General features: G+C 38.7%; 1 protein-coding gene across 2 annotated transcripts in view; it reads right to left on the bottom strand.

The window, feature by feature from the left end:
- Positions 1 to 24,948, bottom strand: part of LOC149651387 (uncharacterized) — a 61,833-nt gene that overhangs the window by 8,809 nt on the left and 28,076 nt on the right. For both annotated transcript variants that reach the window (XM_089848256.1, XM_089848257.1), the window contains exons 4-11: positions 16,479 to 17,004; positions 14,873 to 15,385; positions 5,389 to 5,544; positions 4,748 to 4,880; positions 4,409 to 4,511; positions 4,076 to 4,306; positions 3,727 to 3,983; positions 3,272 to 3,410 (exon numbers count right to left, since the gene is read on the bottom strand). In XM_089848256.1, coding sequence (XP_089704382.1) covers positions 3,272 to 3,410; positions 3,727 to 3,983; positions 4,076 to 4,306; positions 4,409 to 4,511; positions 4,748 to 4,880; positions 5,389 to 5,544; positions 14,873 to 15,385; positions 16,479 to 17,004 — 2,058 coding nt within the window. The remainder of the gene's footprint in view (positions 1 to 3,271; positions 3,411 to 3,726; positions 3,984 to 4,075; positions 4,307 to 4,408; positions 4,512 to 4,747; positions 4,881 to 5,388; positions 5,545 to 14,872; positions 15,386 to 16,478; positions 17,005 to 24,948) is intronic.

Raw genomic sequence — 24,948 nt, 5'->3', positions numbered from 1 at the left:
GGATCATTTGAAGTCCTCCAAAATATATTCTTAACAATTCATTTATACACCGAAGTCAGGAAATAAATTGAATACTTCCTAAATCAGGATATGCATGACGCTTCCTCTTTTTGAAGAGCTCAAAAAGTTTTTCTACAAACGATTGTTGTGAGAGTTTGCCTTGAGAGTGTTTTAAAATGTATGTGTGTAATTGTATATGGACGGGCTCCAAAACGCGAGACAGGGTTTTAAATAATATTTGGGGAACGTGTGGATGAATATGAAACGCGCATTATATTCTCAAAACTAAAAGAATTTAGGATAATTTGAATTCCATTGATTTACACTTGTTTCCGGCACCTTTACAACAAAGATTCGAAGAACTTTTCAAGATAGAGTCATGGATAAATAATAAAAAAAGCTGCATTTGCTGGATTACTAACTTAAACTAAAACACGATCTATGAACATTTCTTTCGATCCTTATCTAAAATGGCGGGAACTAGCGTGACGCGCGCGTTTGTGACGTAGCGGGGTGAATTTAGTAACGTCAACTAAGTTTCACGGAGTTACTTCAATTCCGATTTTAATAACTAAGCATTGGAGTATCCAGCAAATCTTACTTGAATTATTTATCCATGCTAATGGTTAATACGAGGCACGAAACTATTACTGGATTACACCAGCACCGCACCGTTTCCAGATGGATGAAAATTATCGCCTATATTTGAAAATTGAAGCTAACAAAGCCACAAACGACGTTTCGTCAGGCAAATAGGGGCCCCCTCTTCACAAACCCCGTCGACGCTACAATGAACTACATAATCCTAGCTGCGTAATCCTAGAGTGATTGAAGATGATTGGTCTAACCTTTTCGGCATTGTTCACTAAGGGTGCCAGTCGGAGCGGGGACTGCAGGCTACTTCCGATACCACTTCCTCTCTCTCCTTTGAGGAGATGCCACAAAAACATGGACCCCAGTTTCTTAATGCGCTTGAAACGCCCTCCACCGCCATTCTGATGATGGTTTTTATTCGCACTGGCGCAGATGATCGTCGTAGTGGTGGGGGTTTCCAGGGGTTTCTGTGGCAGTGGTACTCTCCCCTTCTTAATTCCACCCATAAATCAACTTGATCCCATCATGACACACGATGAACACACTTTAAATATTTGAAACACGGAAAATCACCGCGGCTAGCCAGTGATCATTCTTAAATTTGACAAATTGTGCAGTTTATTCCGTACTTTCTTTACTTCATGGTTGGTAACGGTAAGAAAACACGAGCCACGTAACTAATCTATGAAATTACTGCCTACAACTTCCTGAAAGTCGCTTAGACGGCAGACAAACTCCAAAGGTTAATTGTAAATAATTAATATTGAAGGCTACAGTTTATCTCTCCAATATAGCATCTTTTACCACCATCATCCAATAACGGTATAGTCGCGGATTTGAAATTGTTACGAAGAAATTTTATTCATAATCAGTTCCCTTGCAAAATCCATAAAAAGCAAGGACACGTGTCACTTTATCAAAACTGAAACATAATCACTGGTCGAGCCGTTTTCACCGCGGACCCTTGGCTGCTATGAATTTTTAAGTATCCAATTTGCGTCCGAGCACGGTAAAACAAGAGTAGCGACTGAGTCAAGGAGGGTTTACTAAGATCGCGCTCCAGAGGCAGCGAGAAAAATTAAGATTCATCGTGACACAAAAGAGTAATAAAGATGGGGAGGGATGGAAGAAGAACGAAGCTTACACGGTTTATTAACTAACAGATAATAACAACGAACCCTCCCTCAGACAAACCCCTATCATATTATATTGTAATATCGCCTCGACTCCGCAGAGACACCAGAAAAAAAAAGATAAACCCGAATTAATATAATACGCCTTCTTAAAGGGAGAATGAAATGCAATTCGCACAGTCGTTTAGGTGTAGCATAACAAAGAATAGATGCAGATATTAGGAATCATTGTGTCCCATATTAAATTCTATGCTGGTTTTGTGGGCCGGGCTTGAAAATGAAGTTACTATCCGTCACCCCCGGTCTCATAATTCTGACGTCTTTCTTGCCTATGAATTCATTGGCCTGTACCAACGCGGGGTCCGATGCACGCGTTAGATTTCGTATACATTATTCGAGAGGGAAAATTCGTCATACATAATGATAAATCTAGCTCTTCTCACAAAATCCTCCAAGATACGTTGAGTGAAAATGGCTACATTATCATTCCTACTAGCTGTATGTATTCCTGGGTTTATAAGTATCGTCTGAAGATGTCTTAAGACTAGTAGGACTTCGTATCTCGGTAGATGTAAAGAGGGAGTAGAGAGATGATTTATTCGTTTTCGTGGCGGACTAAAAAATCCTGGAGATTATAATTTTATAAAGATTAGGGAGACAAGCTCGCCATCTGCAATGAATAACTCGAGCTGCTAAGCAAAGCCCAAACGGACCCCCTTAAAGAGAGAATATTCTAAGTAACACGAATGCATTCATGCATGATTCAAGTGATAAATATATAACGACATATTGGAAGATATTGGGAGTGAGGAAATTTCAAGGCCTCTCATTATGAAGCGGACGTTGCGATCTTTGAGGAATAGAATTAAATTCCGACTAATAAATAGAAGGTCGGGATGGAGACGATATCATAACGGGACCTGTCGTTTCCGGCGCCACAAATATTGTCGGAACCTCAACGATGACAAGAAAGAAGCTAAGTACGACATTCAATAATATATATTTCTAATCAATAATAGAGAGATTAAGCAAAGGCTTATAAATGTCATACGCAACTATGAACATCGTGTCAAGGCGCGATGACATTTGAGATTTCCAAAAATAAAATAACAATAATGGAATTTCTTAATGATTTTTGCATTAATTTCTAATCTAACTCGATAAATGTTATTGCCTTTAACAGTTAATTTGCGAATATGGGTATGATTTTACTTATCGCGTGATCTGATCTCCCGTACTTGTAACGTAAGAAAGTTCCTTATGAGCATCGCGTACAATAAGCAATCAAACTAACTGTTCTCGTAAAGGTCGACTTTTAAACAATTCAATAATAGTTCATTCTCTTCCTCATTCATTAAACAAATGTTTTACAGAGTAATAGCACTTATCAGCCTTTGTCTGATGTAGACTCTATGAGAAGGGGTTGACAACCCTACATTACCATTATGTAAATTACGCATAGACTAAACGTTTTTTCTTTTCGCGGAAATAATTGATTGTCTTCAATGAGCATTCACTAATAATCCATTGTCAAAATTTATTACCTGACTAGATTCTTCGGCCAATGTTTTGAGACGCAGACATTCTTCCAGGCTCTTCAATCGCTTCTCGGCCAATTTGCGCAACTCGTTCATGGAACGACGTAATTCTCCGTAAAGGGCACCACTGTGTTCCAACGCTTCCCTATAGACAACGACAAAGACAGTCTCCATTAATAACCCAGGTTAAGTTCAACCCAGTTGAAAAATTTAGACTGTGGGAGGATATAAGCTTAACACGGCCATACTGTTGGTTTGAATTCATGGGAAAACTGGAAAATATCGCAAGAAAGACTAGTTCCTAAAAGTGACTCGTCTGCAACTTAGTATCCTGCGTCCTAGACTCAACAGCGGGTAAAGGGTAGACAAGCAACGTGGTACTATGGCAAACGCTTTCAAAGGGTCTTCAATCGTAGGGAAGCAATCGTTTTGCCGGTGGAATGAATGAAAGGTTGTCATACTTGTAATGTTGGTTGTTGGGTGCTCCGGCGCTGTAATGCGTCAACTCCCTCAAGATGGTCTCGCCTTCTTCGTCGAGATGACGCAGCTGCTCATCTTGATAAGTAGAGTGAATGTGACGTTTTTGTCCCTCAATCAAGCGTCGGGTTGCCGCGGCGTCTCCAACTCCGGTCCCATCCACTCCAGCCGACAATTCCCGCATGACGCCAACCAGATGTCGACTCGACAGACGACACCCGTTAACAAACGGTTCCACGAACTATCAATGAAAACCCAATGGACACATCAATATTTATCTCTCAGTACGGAACTAAATGTTTCAAGCTGTTGAGTAAAATTCTTCGTTCTTACTTTTCTAAATCCAATCCATTCTTGATGATCGTAACCGTAGCTGCCACCGAATTCTTTTACAAGTTGATCTTCATTGACGAACCTTGACAATTCCTGCCCACTTTTGACCATCTCCCATGACACTTGGCTCTTTGGGAAAGGGCTGCTACATAATGTCTCCTCATTCTGTTCTTGTTCAGCTCTTGAAGGCGTCCAAAGCAAGACGCGCTCGATACAGACCTCGTCGTTCGCCTAACACCATGCAGAAACACAAAACCATCACAGGATTCATTATGAAAAACGACGCAAAAGTGTCGAAAATAGTAAGTAACAAAAAACGAGAAAGTAGCTTACTTGAAATATGTCGATGACGTTGTCTATAAGAGGTAAGGAGTCAATGGAAGCTTCACAACTCAAATCCACCAAAATGACTAAACCTTTCTTGGCAATTTCCGATCTAAAAATATATCCATAAAAAACGTTTAAATATTATAATCAGTCGACACATAAAGGGACAAGGAACTGCAACAACTTGTTATTGTAAATTAGGTAAACATTTTGACGCTATAATTATACAAAAATACTTAGATTCCATACGGTTCATTGTTCCTTTGAGCGCGGTTAGGGTTTTTCGATTCTTTAGCTATTTTAAAACGGATGTCGCGGGGATATCAGATTTATAAAATGTCTTACTTGGTAATCTTGGCAAAATAACGGAGGAGCTCCGCTAGTTTGGACGGCACGAGTGTGTGTTGGACGATATTTTGGTTTGGCAAATTCCCGGGGAACAGAAATACCAGGCTCCTACCGCATTTGTCCCGTGAACCTGAAAAGATAACCTCAGCTTAAACGAAACATTCTTGCGCTTTTTATAAAATTAACCCGACCGCAAAATGATCGGGGCCCCCTTGAAAATATTTCAAAAATTTATCAACAAAATATTAAAAAGTTCTAAAAATACTTCCCCTTTCCCGTTAGCTTTAATTTAAAGTAAAAACAAGTTACGCTGTTCAGTTTGGACGTTGTGTTAGAGATACGATAGTCGCACTGATTCCTATAATACCATTATCTAACTATAACAGCCTCCTCTAACTAACTACTCAATTCCTTGACATGCAAAGACCTAAATTAGTTTTTAAAGCAAATATCGGCTTCTTTGGCGGCCGTAACATGCTGGCTAATATTCCACACACAAATTTAACCGTTTCCAAAGGTAGGAACCAATCAGAACTTATATATGAGGGCTAAGCTAGTGACATTTTTTTTAAGTAAATCATAGCCGAGCCGACACTCGCTTTAAGTGAAAAAAAGAACTTGTTTCGGTGTTACGATACCTGTAAGTATGGCTGTCCTCGAATGTAGGAGATCTTGGTCAACTTGGCTAATGGTCACCGGGAGAGGTAGAGGGGGAGGGGGAGAGACCTCCTTCTCGTCCCCCTCCCCGCAAACATTCTCCATCGTCACACATGAGGTTGACGTCATCAATGAACCTGGACAAAAATAAATATTTATAAATTAAATATGAATTTTCATTTTTGGGCTATTACAACTTATACATTGTATCCCACAACTTTCACTTAATTCAGGGAATTATTATAGTTCTAAACAAAAAATGCAGGTGTTTCCGGGGGTGTGAGGCCTCAACAGGGATCAGGATTCCACTTTCGCACGACCCCGACAAACGAGGGGACAATCACTGCCATAATAATGTTAAAGCTCACGAAGATAGAGATCAAAATCGCGCCAAGAACAATTAACTGTTGAGGGAGTGATTACTACCTCGGTTAACGTGACTCCCTAGCATGCGTATGTACGTGTAAATGGAGTCAATCCCCTATCAATTTATGGCCGATGATAATTTAACAGTGTTGAATTCCCATGAGGGTTAGAACCTCGTAAATAATATGAAATAATGAAATGGATATAGCGACCTCGTGAATTTAATTGCAAAAATTATCTGACCCAAATTAAAATTATTTTCGGAAGAAGAAATAAATTAATCGAGTTCATCAATGACACAGTTCTCAAAAGGTACATGCATCCATTTATAATACAGCCAAAGTCTAACGCTCTTTGAAGGTTATTAACATATTTAAGTTTGACAAAGATCGTCACACTGCATCCCGACTTTTTATTAAGCCTAAACCCTCAATTGCAAAAGATTATCAAATAGATATTAGCAAAGAATTCAACGAGAAGAAGATCTTACGATTGTTGGAAGGTTGTAAGTTGTTGTTAAACAGCACAGACTTACCAACATGAACAACACGAGCGAAACAATATCTGCTACATTTGTAGAACGACTCGCACAACTTCATCAAAATGACAATCATCGTAATTAAACATGGAAGGCAAAGGCGATAGGCACAACCGACCGACACTTGACGCAAGTATTAATTATACTAAACAACCTTTGGGTCTCGCAGTCGCATTTACCGAAACTTTGACCGATTCAAGCGAATAAACTTGACTGCTATGGAAAATTTTGGGAACTTGAATCATTTGCAATTCAAACTTTCCGCAATAATATGTTTGTTACAATAAACTAATTTTTACAAATAAAATGACGAGGCTAAAAAGGGTTTTCCGAGGGCCACGTCACTACTCCTTCGTCAAACTAGGAAATTGACAAATACTTTGTTTTTGGTTCGCAATTCCGAATGGATTTCAAAATATACTGCGAGAAGGTTTACCCCTCGCCTCGTTCCTTTCGCAAAAACAGAAACAAACAAAATAATATCGTCAAACTGATTTAATCATCGTCATAACTGGAGATCAAAACATATTATTTACGTTGTAGAAGTTACATAGTAGCTATAAGTTCCCTACTTCCCATCCATTGTCCTGTAATGCTAAATTTCACTTCCACAAGAGTTTAATTCGATTGGCAAATAACTAGTTGGGGTAACGGAAAGAAATCACGTTTCACATTATTAACGCATAAAATCACGAGAATGTCCGACCCCTAAATGTAGGGGATGGGGAGGGGTCACGCGTAAAGAACGTAATTCTCTTTAATATAAACTTATTTCCTCGTGAATAAAGCTTTCACTAAAATAGTTTGAATAACTTAAAGTCGTAAGAAGAAAAAATAAAACATGAAATGTGGCAGCTCTTACTTATAATAAAAAGGCATTTAATATTCGAGACACGATCCTCTATCCTATACGCATGCGTAGAAAAAACACCTTCGCTTTCACCGTCACAATAGAAATTCCTAACCCATTTCCAATAATTATATAATATAATACCAACATCTGTTTGGCCAAAGAATTTACGAGTTTCTTTGCAAATTACCAAATCTTCTAAAACACACTTTACATTACAATAGATTTAAACTAAAATATTCGTCGTAAATTTAAGCCTTAGTTGCTCGAACGCCACCTGCGCTTGGTGGTAATAAGAAAGAACATGGGCACGCGTGAATCTACCAAGCAACTCTATCGAGTGAATGAAGATTATCAGTTTAACCCCAGAACCACGAGGTCAAATGCCCCGCGACGTTAACTCAAGTCAAATTTTAAATACATCGATGAATTATTCCAAAGAGATTTTTACTGTACATTACGAAATGAAATAGGAAATCATAAAAATCACAGTCAAAATCGGGGAATAGGTTAAATTTTGGGGTTCAAGTTGGACCCTTTCGTGTTAAAAATGCATAATAGCGGTTTTTTCCTTTTTTTTTTCAAAATGCAAACGTAACTAGCGGTTTTTTCCTTCTTTTTTTCAAAATGCAAACGTAACTAGATTTCACAAGAAACGACTGGAATTCGAGGGAACAATCACTCTGAGATTCCTGGTACACCGATTAATGTCATCTGTCAAGAGTATATACATAACTCCTTTAAAGTGTTGCCGCAAATTGCTCCAAATTTAATGACTTTTGAACCGATTCTTTCAGTCTGTCTTCGTTAAATTCTTACAAATTTCCTGAAAAGTTTACTCATTCCCCGACTTTCCGTGAAAAAATAACAGGGTGTGCAACCGAGTGACTGTCCCCTCGGTGAAATTATAAATGGTGATTCTGAAGAAGCAACGAAAAAGGAACGTCGCGCGCGCGTTGTATTACGGCCGGAAAGCAATGAGCAATAACGAATTCAGTTGACAGATCCGGCTGGAAGAACCGTACGTGGTGGTACTCAACTTTAAGCTTGAGATCTCACCGCGGGAGAACGGTTCCACCCCCCCCCCAATCTGAACTCCCAAGCTGTTCACTTTCTTAACCGAGTGTCGCCAAAAACGGTTTTAAAAAACCTCTACACTTTGATTTTAAAATCACTGAATTTAAAAATATATTTTTTTCCACCGTGTTTGCCTATACTAACAAAACGTTAAATCATACGTTCATAAGATATGTTCGCCATAAGTTTGTCACTGGTTACAAACTGGAGCTTGTCATGAAGTGAATGAGGTAGGTCATAGATTCGAGGTAAAGCGACGCCTGGTTTAGACGTTAAAGGATTAGTACAGACCAAGAAGTGATATCTAGTTTATAAGGGAGAAGGAATAAATTCGCCACATTTCTAGCTTTATCTCCAGTCCAAACGTGGGTCCGGAGTTATTCCCCGCCTCTAAACTACAACCAGCATCTCATTGGTTCTTGAAAACTCACGTCAGCGCGACGCGAATGGCGAAAATTACGAATTTTCCGATTGAGGAGAGGCGAAATAGCTCGACCTCTTTTTACTCCCCCCCCCTTGTATTTTGAAAGGGGGACTGCGACTATGGCGCGCCAATACTTAGGCATCTTACACCTTCTCCCTAATAAACTAGATATCACTTCTTGTACAGACTAAATAGTAATATGGACTGCAAAATTAACCGAGTGTAGACATGCAATTCTCGCGTTGTGGTTCTGCTGGAACTAGCTCGAGCTGTGAGTCTCTAGCATTACGAAGTATAGGTAGTGTCACACTTTTGGAACATATCTTATAAACTTATGGTTCAATCAACAACTTTAGTTTACGATTGAGGCCGACCTCTTAAAAGATGACTACTCTAAAAAACTGTCTATCGGCTGCGTGGTCACGTCGAGGTCAAGGAACATATTCCATCTTCGTGTACAGGGTGTAGGAAACCAGTCAGCCCCTTGACAGGCAGGAGTGATATTTGAATTCCTCTGAAACGGGATAAATCTCCTTTGAAATTCAAACTTGGTTTTTAAAGCGAGCATATCGCGTACCAAGGTCAAAAAATTGTAATTTTACGTGACTTTTATCTCGGGTTAAAGTGAACAACGCCTTACTATTAAATTTCTCCGTGGGAAAATAGACGATCCCTGCCAAAGTATTAACCCTATCATTAGTAACGTGTACCCTACAAGTATGACACTTGACAAATATTGCTTAACATCTCAAGGAAGATTTGTTCCTCATACATAAGGGAGCATAAACAGCGAGTTGATGTTTACTCTAATGGGTCAATAAACAAACAAACAACAAGTTGGGTTGGCCCCAGGAAATAATATTTTTGTTTCACTTGAAACCAAGAAGCGATATCTAGTTTATTAGGGAGAAGGTATAAATTCGCCACATTGTTAGCTTTATCTCCAGTCCAAACGTAGGTCGGGAGTTAATCCCCGCGTCTAAATTACAACCAGCATCTCATTGGTTCTTGAAAACTTACGTCAGTGCGAGCGAATGACGAAATTACCTGTTTTCCGACTGAGGAGAGGTGAAATAGCCCGGCCTCTTTTTACGTCCCCCCCTTGTATTTTGGAAGGGGGGACTGGGACTATGACGCGCGAATACTTAGGCATCTTATACCTTCTCCCTAATAAACTAGATACCACTTCTTGTTGAAACCCATGCATCTCAGGAGATTAACTTATTTCATTCAGTGTCATACTTATTAAAGTTTTGTTACTTATGATCGACGCTTCCTCCCACTTCAATCAAATAACGAGTAGAACCTGAATTAAATTGTTTATTGCCTTTTAATTTCACTAAATTATCGTTTGAAAAATTCATTTTCTCAATAAAACCTGAAGATTTCCTTAAAAGCAATTACACACCCAGTTAGATTTAAGATGTATATCTTAGTAAGTGATATTCACCTCTGAATTCAAAGTGACATTCACGAACTGCGCAGTTCAAATTTTTAAATTCAAACTCCTTGAACCCATCAAAACCTTTTGGGAAACAATTGCAAAATTTAGAAGCCAAACTCTTAAAAAACCAATAATAGATTTCGTAATTCTCGTGATAACAATAAATATTGAATTTCTAAAAAGTCGAAAAAATGTTGACCCGGCATTTAGGGTCGCTCGAGGCCCACCCAGTTTGTTAAAACGTTAAATAAATATTGTTGTTGTAGTCCCACCTACACACTCGACATAGTGCTGGCAAAAATGGACACTTTCATTGATTTCAAGAAACGCCTGCCGTCATGACGCACAATGCGGTTTTTTATGATATAATGGTTACGGTGTTGCAGGTGGGCGGCAACTTGGCCATTAAAATTTAACGGATTGAATTGAGGCCACAAACAAGAAAGTATTAAGACGCGTGCTGTTGTTCTCTAAATGACTCAATCCAAAATACGCCATAATTCAGTTGCAAAAAGAAAGATCACGAGTGTCTGTCCTAAAGGGAGAGTGAAATAGCCACGCTGATATTATTTAAGGCGATTTTGAGGCATGATAAGATATGAAGTCCTGTATTAATATTTTTAAAAATTAAAATTAGTCAAGACATTTCATTTTCCCTTTAAGCTCGAGTAACACGCGTGGTATGGCATTGTTTCCGGAGATATATAGTCAAGCCAGGAACTCTTTTTTTGCGCTCTTATTTAGTTCAGATCCTTTTAGGGTTTGTTTGATAACATTAGTTGGTGAAGGCCACTAAATTGAACCTCAGCATGCACGCCTTTCCCTCAAAAACCAACCAAACTTTTATTTGAGTTTGGACTTTCACAAGAATCGACTCGAAACTTTTTAAGTGACCCCCAAATTAAAAATTTAACACTATTAATTGGGGAAGGACGCTATTACTGAATTAACCTACAGTACATTAAGGGATAAAATCAATCACACAAAGACAAACATGGTTGTCTTGGGTCCAATAGTGGTTGGAACTGAACGTTATATCAGAGAATAGAAGGTTCTGCCAGGGATAGATTTAATTTTAGAAGTACGAATGGAAAACAGAGTAATGTGGGCGCGAGTCAAAGTCCCGAACCCCCTTCCACGGGACGGAGTGGTATGAAAGACAGCGACAGAGGTAAAAAGGAATTATGTATTTTTCGCCATCCCCATTTCCGTTACGTGTTGGAGGGAGGGGCTCTATACTGGGCTACGAGTCAGACTGAAGTAAATACTAATCGTTCTCCATTCCTGCTTCTAAATTAAATCTATCTCTGGTTCTGCCTTTGCACGTTGGTAGCAAAGGCACAGGTGCAATACGCAGCGCGATGGATTAATCGAAGGGTAAAATTAATCTAGCTCGTTCCACAAACTCTGCAGATACTTTTAGAAAATTAATACACAAAGATTCCTAATAGCTGTATACGCATTCCCATTGTTGGGTAAGACTAGAGTGGCTTTAGTATGATAATCGTCGACGGTGTCTGTAACCCTTTGAGATTAAAACTTGGTTAGGTGCGGGTATTAGGCGTCGTCGGAAATACTTTGCAATTCCAGCGTTACACCCCAATCCATTCAGCTATTGAATGTAATGGAATGAATGGTGCGTGGGTTGAGAGTCCATTAGAAAGGAATCGGAGTTTTTTTTTTATAAAAGTAAATATCGGTCCAAGGTCGCCCTCTAAAATCAAATACCTTAATTAATTAATAAAAATAACTTATAGTACATAGCGATCCATTTCTCCAGTACACGAAACTTGCCCTACTCTCAATTTTAATACATAGGAGGATTGATACCATTTACACCAGTAGTCCAGGCTACTTGGCGGATAAGGTGCAGAACCAAATTGTATGGCCTCCTGGTGTAAATGGTATCAATTGTCCTAGTCTGAAAACTATGTATAGCAATACGAATTTATACACTTTAGTTCAGTTTACAAACAATGGGGATGTGCAAAAGAAGTAGGCCTAGGCAATTTCATGAATATTTCTGGTCTATTCTTTGATAATATACATTGTTTTTAATCTATTTTTCCCTCATCCTTGGCTAATATTTAATTTGCCGTAAAATACACACACGATACGTCTTTATTGAAAGGCGCATGCGCACGAAGGTCCCATTTCTTCCAGATATTAAAGGGAAGACTTTAGCAAGATACATTATAATGTCACACCAGGACATTTTGCAATGCCAAAGTCAATATTATGAAATCGTTACAAGTTATTAGTGTCGAAACACGGCTATAGTAAAAGCTGCTTTCCAGCTTCCCTTTCATGATAGGAACTTAATGGAGCGTTGAACACTCAACTAGAGAGTCTATAGGGGAGGCCCGACCAAGAGAGGATGCTCCTCATCCGGTCGCCCAACTCAATATTCCGTTCGCGTGACTCATCAACGCGTCACTACGTTCATCTTAATAGACAGTTTAAGAAAATATAGTCTATAAGATTTTATAATAAATCTATAGCAAATATAGGATTTAACCTTTGACCCTTAAATTTATCTGAGAAACTGAAAGATAATGATAGCTAATTTAATTAGATTAGAATCTACTGTACTTCGGTCCAACCACAATTGTCCCCCCTTTACACTTCGAGTGACGATGACAGAGAGGTATTATACTGGACGTGTCTGTGTATGTGTGTGTGTCACCGCGTTCGCAGTTGGCAAATCGGAGCAAACGTGTTCGCAGAAAGCAATTTTTGGGTTCTACTCCCATCGTTAAGGTTAAGAAGTACGCAGCGATCGGCTAGGTGTAAGAGAAACGTCTAGCCTCCCAATCGCAGGGCTTCCACCAAAGGTTCACGCAATTTCGGCTTTTCCTATCATTTATTGTGAATCAATCGCCATATATACCCTAAATTTCCAAAAAAAATTTAAAGAGGCATACGCTTGAAATCAAACTTCAACAATAGCTATGTTTAAAATTATTTTAGGAATTAGGTTTCTTAAAACGATTTAACTAGAATTAAGCTAAATTAATGACGATTATAATAATTAATATCAATTATTTAATTACTTAAGAAAATCTCTTAATTGCGTCTCGACTCGGAGAGGTTTATTTTGGTTTCCCAACTTTTTTTAATTTGCCTCGATTGACATCGTTCTTTAGGTAACTCAGAAATGATTAAAAACAAAGAGTTTGATATTTAATCCGGTGAAATGAATCCGAAGTTTGTTGCGAGTGTTCAATTTACATACATACGAAACTATAAAGCTGCGCTTGTACCACAAGGGAACAAATACAACGCCATTAAGTGAATGAACGCGCTTTGATAAGTGTGAAGGGCTTTGAACAATCCCAGCTGTTCGTTCATATAGCGTGTGGGGTTTTGTTAATACCAGTCTCTTTTTTCTATAACGTCTGCTTTCAATGATCAAAACCATGATCACGTCGAGCAACTTTTGGCGCCAGTTGTTACTCAATATTCCAAGTGGACACGGGCGAACCTCAATGACTTGCATCTGTCTTTAGACCCACCTAAATTCACAACCCCCTAGACTAAACCCCATCAATGAACCCAACACCCATTAATAATAATTAATGCTTTTTAATTGGGATAATATTCCAGTTCATTTAGGAACTTTATAAGTTAAAAGTGCCGGATACAACTTAGCTCCCTTTTTAAATGGGTTTATCGAAATATGCCATTTAAATGGTCACAAGTAAAGTTACCACTCTTATGAGTCCGTGTAAATATAACGAAACGTGGTTAGTTAAAATATCCCTTTATATTTAGGGTGACAGATTTTACTTCTTCCCTATCACTTCCGCCCATGCACTAACCCACCCCGAGAGCCAGAGAGAGACTGACGACTTCCTGCCAACTGCCTGCACCAAGCCCCAAAAAACGCAACTCGGATATTTAACCGCCGTTTTCCACAGAACCTTCCCTCCCCAAGGGACTAAACTGGTTTTCATTGAACGAGTTAACAAAGTTCGAGAAAGACCAGATGAGGCCGCGTAACATCAAATAAAAAGAAACACCAAGCATGTTAGCTTTTTTTTCGAAACCTAAACCGCGTGGGCGACATTTTAACGAAATTCGGAGACAGCTTTAGAGTTTTTAAATCGTTCCCAATCAATAGGGAATTTACCAATAGTGTTTTGAACTTTTTTTGTAAATTCAATCGTAATTTAAAATGTTTAAAATTAAGACGTCTTATCTTATTTCTAATCGCACGCTCTCCCTTCCCAGCTTCGTGGGTCTGTAACTGATTTATCGCGTCATCTGTATTGCAATTTCCAGACAAAGATCAGGCTAGACCCTTTGAGTCAACCAACCACATTCCAAAAATAGTACAGTTGGCGTGGTGCGTCAGCGCCGGTAACAGATCCTCTACGTCTTTACGTAAAGGGGTCCCGGGGGCGATGGATTAACCAATCCCCCACACATTCATCATTACGTGTTTGTTCGTACATTTACACAAATGATGGATCGAATACGGTTTCCATTTTTACTGGCAATTTCCGTCTTTAAAATTCTTCAAATATTTAGTATCATCAATCCGTCATTTCCGTTACACCGTGTACGGATTACTGTGAATTGATTTGCAGTTTCGTAAGCCCAAGAAACTTCCCCTCATTAAGAAAAAATAAAATTCCAGCCCTCTTAAAATTCCCAAACCTTTTTGGCCCATGTTTACAGGCTTTCCCTGACCGGTGCTTGGTCAAACATTCGTGACACAAACATAAACGGCGAGTACACTAAAAGACTTGAATTTATCTTACCATCTTCCAGTGTGGAGTGGACGCCAGAACCGCAAGAAACTGACGACTGTAGGCCCTCTCGTGTCATGGTACCATCATTACTCTCCAATTGGCATTGAACTATTTCATTCTTGCATAGTTCTGTAATGGCACTTTGACTATCCGATTTGATTGAATCACTTAAATCACTTTCACAAGGAAGTTTTACGGATGACGGAAGTAATTGTAATGTTTGTATTGGTAATTGTTGTTCCGCGGAAGAGGAAGAGCAAGGGGAAGTCTGGACGGAACAGTCGCGCGTGTCTACCACCGACATGGATAAACGCGGGGTGCTCGCCTGTCCCGTGGACGTGGGAGAAGGTATAGGGACATTAATCTTCATTTTGTCCCATCTTAAGCGTTCAATACCGCGTTCAACTGACATTAACAAGTGACGCAAAATTGACGAAATACGAGAATCTTCGTCTTCGCCGTAACAATCAGTACTATTAGATGACGCGCTGTCATCAACATCATCAAGATCCTCCGGGAAATCTGCATGATACAATTTAAATTATGTTAAATCGGTTCAAGTTATATAGGGATAATAACGTTTAAATTCGAAGACGGTTTTAAATACCGAAGTTTCGAAATTATTAATGGGATTATCTTTGTAAGAGTTTAAAAGCTTCCTGATCTTCTAGGATGACCTATTTTAAACTCTTATAAAGGTTTTCACTGACCCTTGTCACCCCTGCAGAAAGTGCTTTAAACCTACGAATTACTTGTTCTTGGCTAACATTGGGTTCTGACAGAATATTTTAGTAAAGTCAGCCGATTTTATTTATTTGGGAAAACGATGACGTAACTGAACTATAACATTAAAGAAGTCGGCCGAATGTCTTTCACACTTGACACTAAACTGTTTTAAGTGCAAGAACGTTTAACCTGATTTTCTGTTTAGGGCGTTCCCTGACTTTAATTAAAGAGTCGCCGAGCGAGAATTTCATTCAAACGCATTTAGAAAGAAAAGTAAAAGTTCATTTTAAAAGCGGGTACACAAGCGTCACGTCACATGACCAAAAAAGGAATTTAAAGCAATACCGGCATTATTTGCTATGGTCATTAATGTTACGTCACGCTTCGACAACAACTCAAATTAGACAAACCACAAATGCATCGTACCACGAACCTATACCCTCCATCCGAGGGGTCCAACACTGATCTCGCCAAATCTTTATACTTTAATAAATGATAAATTCATATTCGTTTTCTTTCTTGATAATAACGAAATATATAACGTGCCATTAATAGCAGAGCTTGTCTTATTATTATTATATGTATTAATTGTTACGAGAGCGCAAAATAATTAAAAACAAATTAAGTAATTTTAATTTTTTAGCTAGAAAAAGAGGGCATGGCCGCGCTAAATTGTCAGGGTATATTACCGTCGTAAACAATGAGTAAACATAATTAGAAAGGATTTCCTGAAAATGAGAAATAACGTTTGTTTATTGTGCCGCAATTACTAAAAAAAATTATGTTTATTTGACTTTCACGAGGGGTTGCTCACTCTTGATGCTCTGTATATCGATTACGAGTAACGAAAAATCACTTAAGTACTCGTCACTGCATGGTCTTCATTTACCTGAATTATCTTTATCTCTAGTGGTCCGTTCCATGATGTTTAAAAAATGTTTATAATCTCGAATAGTTTTTTCTCGGAACTGGCCCGACTCGAGGACCCGGTACCTCAAAGTTAATTGCACCACCGTAGTTATTATATCCTTGTCAGCGGCGTTAGACGAAGAAGAAGAAGTAGGTGTGTCCGCGTGTTGAGGTCGATGTCTCAAGTAAAAATAGAAATCGCCGCTCCTTCTGGGGGCGAAACTGGCGTCCGAGTCTAGTTCAGTCAGGTGAACGAGAACGCGCTGATCATAGCACAAAGGCCAACCTAGCCAACAATCTCTGGGACGACTTTCACTTTTAATGAGAGTTACGCTCGTAGCGCCACCGTCGCCCTTATTAGTAACTGACGCCGGGTGTAGCGCGACACCGGCTGATCTCGAATCCAAAACTCGACTGAAACCCCGCGATAACTCCAACTTTCTCGAGTACAATTTGGCATCGTTGTCTGCGTTGGCGGCGATCGAAGCGACCTCCCTGGATCCCAACTGAAAAAACAACAGAAAGAGGAAGGAAATTAGTTAACAGTTCCCTAAAGAGCCTCGCCATAAGAAACATTATTCGATAATAAGTATAGTACATCCATAAGCTCATAAGACATATCTTATGAACTTGTGGATGTACCATATCCATAAGTTGGTCACTGGTTACAAACTGGAGCTTGTCATGAAGTGACGTAGGTCATATATTCGAGGTAAAGCGACGCCTGGTGAATTGGGCGCTGTCAAAGGTTTAGTACAGATCAAATAGGATTAGATGGACTGCAAAACTAACCGAGTGTAGTACTTCAATTCTCGCTTATCTTTCTGCTAGAACTAGCTCGAGATGTAAGTCTCTAGCCTTACTAAGTATGGGTAATGCCATACTTATGGAACATATGTTATAAACTTATGTGCACCTCATTCATTATCATTGAAGGATAGTGAAAGAAACTAAAGATTACCCTCCCATAATATTACTCCATGGTAGGATACATATAGTCTTTGAGTGGCTTGTAAGTATAACCAAACCTCAAAAAAATAAAACCGGTCTTTTTATCTTATTTACAGGAATTGAAATATAGCGGGCAATAGTAAAATAAAACCTCAATCGACGCTGGGGGTCAAATAGAGTTCATTAACATCGTCCATGCACTCGGACACCGGCCGGAACTACCTACAGGTTGCTGCTAATCACTTTTCCCGAGAACTGATGAATAAAGACGTTGAGCCTCTACACGTTTACTTGCGGTGGGAAACTCACTCTCGCTGTTTTTGTTTTTTGGCATCGCTAATCGGCCATAGAAGTCAATTCGGAATTGCAAATATTTAGAATTCCAAGAATGTCGCTTCATCACGCCCCTACCCATCACCCACCTTCAACCCCCCCCCCGGACCGGTGTCTTTATCTAGAATTGGATTATCACAGCACGAAGCATAGCTAAAACATTAGATCTGAAATACCTAAATATTTTAGAAAGTTTGTTGTTTATGCAGTCACAATTTGTTGATTTCGAATTTGACCATTTGACTGTGTGGTTGATATCGGTACTGGTAACACTAGGGAAATTATGGTTCATTAGAAGTGGTCCAGGTTGGGACGGAGTGGAACCCAAAGTCATTAAGCCTTTTAAGAACGCCCTATTCTAAGCCCGCTTCAATTTAACTTTATCATTAACTCCTAACTAAACATAGTTTTATTGTATTTTAAAGTTTCATACGGTTGGACCCAAAGACCATTTGGAGTTTAGGGGTCAATTAGTTATTGATCTGGTTTTTGCTTGATTATCCCTTTAAGTTATTTGCCACCCGTGGTGCCGGCGAGTAATTACTTGAGAGAGCGTGTTGGATTGTATTGAATTCATGCATCGAGTAAAGATTGAATCTCATTCCCGAATGCAACCAGATTTTCCACTTCTAATCTTAATTGACCCGAAACATTTTTTTAGAAGAAAATACTTAATATACAAAAGAGTACAAAACTACTTCAGATTTAAGACTCCCAGAGCTACGAAAAATTCATCTTTACCTCTAATACGTCACCTTGATAAAATCGTAGCGAAATTAATGCAATTAATAAATGTAAATGCAATTAAAACGCGAAAACCATTATTATTTTTAACATTTTTCATGTAATTGAAGAATAATTTGCTTAAAGGGAGAATGAACTGTATTGTTTAGTGTTGTCCCGCGTAAACTTTACGTAAAAGTGAAACGGTAAAAGATGGTGACCTTGAAATCATACAGCCACGGGAAACGATATTAGTGACTAGCCGGCCCCTCGAGGGAACTTCTCTCATCTCATCTCAACGTAAGACGGATGGGAACGGTGAGAAAAAATGGTGACGGAGGTGACGCTCTTCAATCTACAAATTACTTCCTTAATTAAGAAACTGTCCAATAATTAAATTAAACTAAACTAAAAAAATAATAATTCAAGAGCTAAAAATATATCAGAGAGAAGAAAAGCGTATCTCGAAAGTTAAAACCCTTTCGTTTACATAATAATTATAGGTTAGATCATACGTCTTGTTCCGAATAACATAATTTCCCACACTTTTAAAGACAGCCAGCCGACAAGAGGAAATGAATGCAGTTAATTAAGAAAGGTAACATTTCGCCATCTTTTAAAATGACTCTCCTTTGAAACTTAATATCTCAATTTCAAACCGGGAAACGCATAACACCACACAATACAATGCAATGCTTTATTTACGTATATTTAAAGGGAGTAAAATTATACGTGTTTACAAAGATTGCAATTGGGTGGAGTCATTACTAAAAAGTTCACTGCAGTTAATTACATTTTTGTGCAATGTTTAGCTACATCTATCTGGTCTGTACTAGTAGTAGTAGTCTAGTAGTAGTAGTACCAAATATTTCGTTCGTCTTTAACTATTAAAAGCGAGAGAGAGACTGCAGTTAATTGCATTTTGTGCAATTTTTAGCTACATCCATGATGAGGCTATTAGTTTGACTTGGCCTGTACTAGTAGTAGTAGTGTAGTAGTAGTAGTAGTAGTAGTAGTAGTAGTGTAGTAGTAGTAGTAGTAGTAGTAGTAGTAGTACCAAATATTTTGTTCGTCTTTAACTATTAAAAGCGAGAGAGAGAGAGAGAGAGAGAGAGAGAGAGAGAGAGAGAGAGAGAGAGAGAGAGAGAGAGAGAGAGAGAGAGAGAGAGAGTCATCTTGTTTATAGGTTAAAGCATGGGTTTCTAGGACCACAGATTACATTTTTTAAAATCGATTTTGGTTTCCAGACAGACAGCTATAAAATATCTTCAATTATACAGCGGAATGTAATTGAAATCTGCATGCCCGAGGTTATAATTATTTCCAATTGGAAGAAATCGTTTCAATATTTGTTTGAGAGATTGATTGAATATTTTGGGCGACCTCAATCGGACGCTCCCCAAGACGCGATAATAATATAAAACCGTATAGAAATAGATGTTTAAAGGGATAGTAGTGTATACTTTCGACTACAGTAAGGATTTCTGAGATTTAAATACTTTAAATTTGAAGAAAAATAAGTTCAGCTACTAAGTTGGTTAATTTAGAAAAAACAAATTGAAATGCAAAATTTAATTATATATTTATGTACTACTATCCCTTTAAATTGACCTGAAAATGCGCAGAGTAACCCTATCTTTAAGAAGATTGTGGCGTCCCACCTCTGCGTACTCTTTCTTTTTTCCAAAGACGCGAAACTTTTCATCCAATCTTTCACACAAACTACTTTTTCTCATGGAATTCATTTTAGTTTCATCCATCGAATTCAGCCTCAAATAGCAAAGAACTAACGCATTAGGCCTCGCAGATCGTTCTATCTACAACCACGACGCGTTTTCTACTCATTAAACCTTCAATTATTGCTCATGTCAGCGTTTTGGAACTTGCAAGTCATACACAATATGATTAATTTAGTAGCTCTTACCGTAAAATCCGCTTAGATGCGTTGAGTGAAAATGGTTACACAATTATTCCTAGTATCTGTATGTATTCCTGCTAATATACACGACTTTTGTATAGAGCTATCTCAGTTGTGACGTCAGTGCCTAAGTAAAACGTCACGGGCTTAGCTTTGGCAGTGGGCGGCCATGTTTGGTACCACTTTGGTTCTATAGGCAAATAGCATTGGTGACGTCACACTAAGTCTAATGAGATACCTCTATTGTACTAATGACGGGATAAGGTTAAGTTATAGGTCATATCTTCTTCGAATTTCGCAATTGTATTGGGCGGTTTGTGGTAGCGTCCATCTTGTTGACCCTGGTAAGGGTTATCCGTAATACTATATGAACACGGCCATCGACCTATATTTATACAACTCGAATCAATTTAAAATTTGGGAAACCGATAGCCACCCGCTTACGTTTATTCGAGGGGAAGGACACCTTACACCAAATGCCTTAAAATCATCGACTACGTAACACAATTCTTAAACGGATGTACAAACTATATCTAACTTATCTTCCATCAAATAAAGCTCAACTGGGCATCGGCATTTCCGTCGAATTTGTCCTCCGTGCCATTCCACGTGCTTATACAGTCACGTGATATTGCCCAATGCAAATACTCCAGGAAATGAAAACGTTACTACTTCAAAATATAGTTCTTGAAGGGTGAATATAATGTCCATCCCCGGGAATACGGCCGTGTATACGTTGTTCGATATTTTGATGAATATTGGTTGGTGATCAGCACCGGTTTTTTTTTAAAGTTCCCTAATCCGCCCCCACAACACTCGAATTTTCTAAAAGAGAGGAAAGGAGAGGAGAAAGAGCTTTGTCTGTGCAGCGTTGCCCCGAGGGGGCCAAAATAAAAAATCGACCCATGATGATGATGATTACGTGAATTTTGGAATATGAATTCCATCTGGGAAGTAGAGCATCGCATTTTTCAACAACCAAGCAAACCTCTTTTTCCCCCTTTAAATGCATTTAAATGCATTCCAAAGAAAGCTTCTAGAGGAATCATCAGATTCTCAACTTTTCCCGGCTTCGACTTTAACCATTATAACTTATTACTTTCGTGTCAGTCTTCCGACGATTCAACCTTACAAGGATAACAGCTTAAGGCCTTTTCAGACGGTACAACCTGTGACTCAACTAGATGGGTCAAAAAGTTAAGTGAGGAAAAAATAGCCAGTGATCAATTTATAAGTTGGTGATTCAACTTGTCCAACTTCTGATCATATACGTCCCAACGAGTTAAAACGTTGTATCGTCTGAAGAGGCCTTAAAAAACTGTTCAGTAGTTATCTAAGAGTGGTTATGTCACCCAATGCAGGTAACCCACCCACAAATTCATTGCAGGTAGATACTGCGGATGTCGTAACTTATCTAGTAAAATTTTGGATCAATTTTTGTAATTATACATTTTTGGTAAAGTTAAATTTAGAACTTGAGCGGGGCCGGGACCGGGAAAGTTGAACCGTAAAAGCATTTTCCGTCCTTTATACAAATTAATATCTCCACCCCCCCTCTCGCTCCCACATTACTTTAATTAAATGCGGGAGTGTCTTGTTTTTGTAGCTAAATTAATTGAATTTTGTTTTTTTATATTGCCTAAAGTTGATCGAGGATTTTTGTATAAATATTTGCTGAAGAAACTAAAATAAGCAACGGCCTCTCTTGGAGCCAAAAAAAAAATAGGGGCCCAAATACATTAAATGGGAAAGATAATTCGATTTGGTTTTCCTACCCACGGATCTCGGATCTCCCTTTTTTGAAGCCAGCATCGACCCACGCCAACTAAGACTAAATATAGAGAGCCCTGGAAGTGAACCCCATAGTCCGTGGGTTTAGGCCGCTTAGGTATGTTTGTGGTAGCCCAGCAATAGAGAGCTTTCAGTTGGCTGAGTAGTACGTCACACCCTCCTAAGTCTTGCCAAGGTTCTGGCAGCCATATTGGTGGGTATTAGCTTTCCTTCTGCACTCAACCCACCAGTATGGCCGTGAAAATTATCTCACGAATCATAGCTCCTCCCCCAACCGAAAGCTCCCTATAGAAATCCAGAAATCTTTGTTCTTCCATGTTTATTTCTAGGCGGATTTTGTGGGCCGGGCTTGAATGAACTTACTATCGCGTCACGTCGGTCTCATAATTTTGGCCAAGTCTTTCTAACTGCGATTTCATTGGTTGGTTGATAGAAACGCGAGGTTCAGGTGCGCGCGCAGGGTGCAACAGGCAGCCAGGTAATTCCGTTACACATAATGATTGGTCTAATACCTTAACTAATAAATACAGACAGCAAGATGGAAAGTATTAGTCCCATCATGATCACATACGATAAGACGAGGCTAAAAATCAAAAGTATTCAGCGCCGATATCTTTTGGCGGTGAAAGTGGATCATTTCTGGATCGCCCACCAGAAAATTCGTTAAGCTCGAAGTCACGACAAAAGCCCACACACGAGGAATGTCTTTTTTAACAGAGGGACTCCTCCCTGGACACAATTTCACCTTCAAATGACAGCGTGAAAGAAACTATGGCGGAATGATACGTTTAAACCAAGTTAATGTTTGCCAAAAAATAAACTTCCCTAACAAAATCATAATTTAGATTATAAGTAGCATTACTACCAATAAATGTGCAACGTGTCATCTCTTTTAATCAGCATAAAACAGTAAGGTTTGTCAAAGCGATTAGAAGTAACTAGTATAGTTATGGCGCAGGATGATGAACGTGATTGTCCCCTCGATCTCAAGTTCATGGTAATGTGCCTGAACTTTGACTACAATCTTCAAAATCGCTACTGCAGGGGGGGTGAAGAGTAGGGAAACAGTTGAGACGAGGGGCTAACCACTCTCACAGTCTCTGTACTTCGCTTACGAATTACAAAATCCGCCTAGATAAGTTGAGTGAAAATGGCTACACAATGATTCCTATCAGCTGTATACATTCCTGGTACAGTCGAATTACACAACAATACCGCCGAGTAACTTTCCCCTCGATTTGAGTTTAGTCACGATGTACTTTCCAATTTTTAGGGTCCTTATGTTTAAATTTATTGTTTTGTTGTTGTTGTTGGTATCGGCATCTTCAAGAACAAGATCTACTAGCCCACCACCAATTTTAAGTGGCGTATCCGTTCACCCTCCCCCCCCCCCGGCGTCAGCCCTCTTGTCAAAGCAGCTGATTTGCTTTTTTAAAGAAAATATTGATGTTTTATTCCATAAGACTAAAGGTCAGCTTCTTTCAGTACTTCCAAGTGCATTGGCAGATAAAAATAAAAACAAGAAAAATAACTCGTCCTTCCTCCTTGATGGGAATGGAATTGAATAACAATGTTTGACTAAATATTTGGTCTAATAACAATATTTGACTGAATATTTGGCCTAATAACAATATTTGACTAACAATGATTCTTCTTAGCTTAAATTCATTCCTGATATAAGAGCTACTATCATAAGTTTATAAGTGTTTTGTTCCATAAGTATGACACTACTTATACAAGTTCGTAATGCTAGAGGCTTAATGAGAGCTAGCTCGAGAACGACAAGCGAGAATTGCATGTCTATACTCGGTTAATTTAAATTTTACAATTCATCTTCTCGTATTAGGCTGTTTTAAGCCTTTGACAGCGCCTCACCAGGCGTCACTTTACCCTAAATCTATGACCTACCTCACTCACTTCATGACAAGCTCCAGTTTGTAACCAGGGACAAACTTATCGGCCAACATATCTTTTGAACTTATCTTACTACTATCCCTTTAATTAAATAATTGTAATTATATATTTTATATCCTCTGTTTGTGAAAGGGGGGAGGGGAGTGCGTAATTTACATTCACGTTTGTTATTTGTAATCCGATTACGTTGAGTGACGTATTATACCTGAGGCATAAATTACTCCACGGGTAATTTTTAAATTTGTAACGAGGCGGGAGATTTCCCATTTTTCCAACTCGATCAAAATACAAAATGTATTGCGCCCAAGGCCTTAAATCAAAAATTGACCGATACAAAAGATATAACAGCCTGTCTTCTTTAATTTTTCTTTTTTATCATGATTATATCCTTTCAAATAGATTCATTCATTAATGGTAATATTTGAGAAAGAAGTTTGTTAGCTTCGAGTTTTGATATTTATGGACTGTCAGAATTAGGTGCACTGAATTTGGCTAAACTGCATCGTTTCAATTGATATCCAAATGATTTGGACTGCCTGCCAAGTACCATAAGTTTATAAGTGATAAGTTTCTTCCATAAGTATGACACTATATACTTCGTAATGTTAGTCTTATGCTCGAGCTAGTTCTAGTAGAACGACAAGCGAGAATTTCATGTCTACACTCGGTTAATTTTGTAGGACTTCCATCTTCCTATTTAGTCTGCATTACTAAGCCTTTGACAGCACCTCAACATGCGTATCTTTACCTCGAATCTATGACCTACCTCACTTACTTCATGACAAGCTCCAGTTTGTAACCAGTGACAAACTTATTAAAA

This window comes from Phalangium opilio, unplaced genomic scaffold (assembly GCF_054372755.1).
Source record: "Phalangium opilio isolate 3A_F unplaced genomic scaffold, DU_Popi_V2 ptg000082l_1, whole genome shotgun sequence".
NCBI lineage: Eukaryota > Metazoa > Arthropoda > Arachnida > Opiliones > Phalangiidae > Phalangium > Phalangium opilio.
Note: the sequence above shows the minus strand (reverse complement) of the source record. Positions and strands in the feature narration are given on the sequence as shown.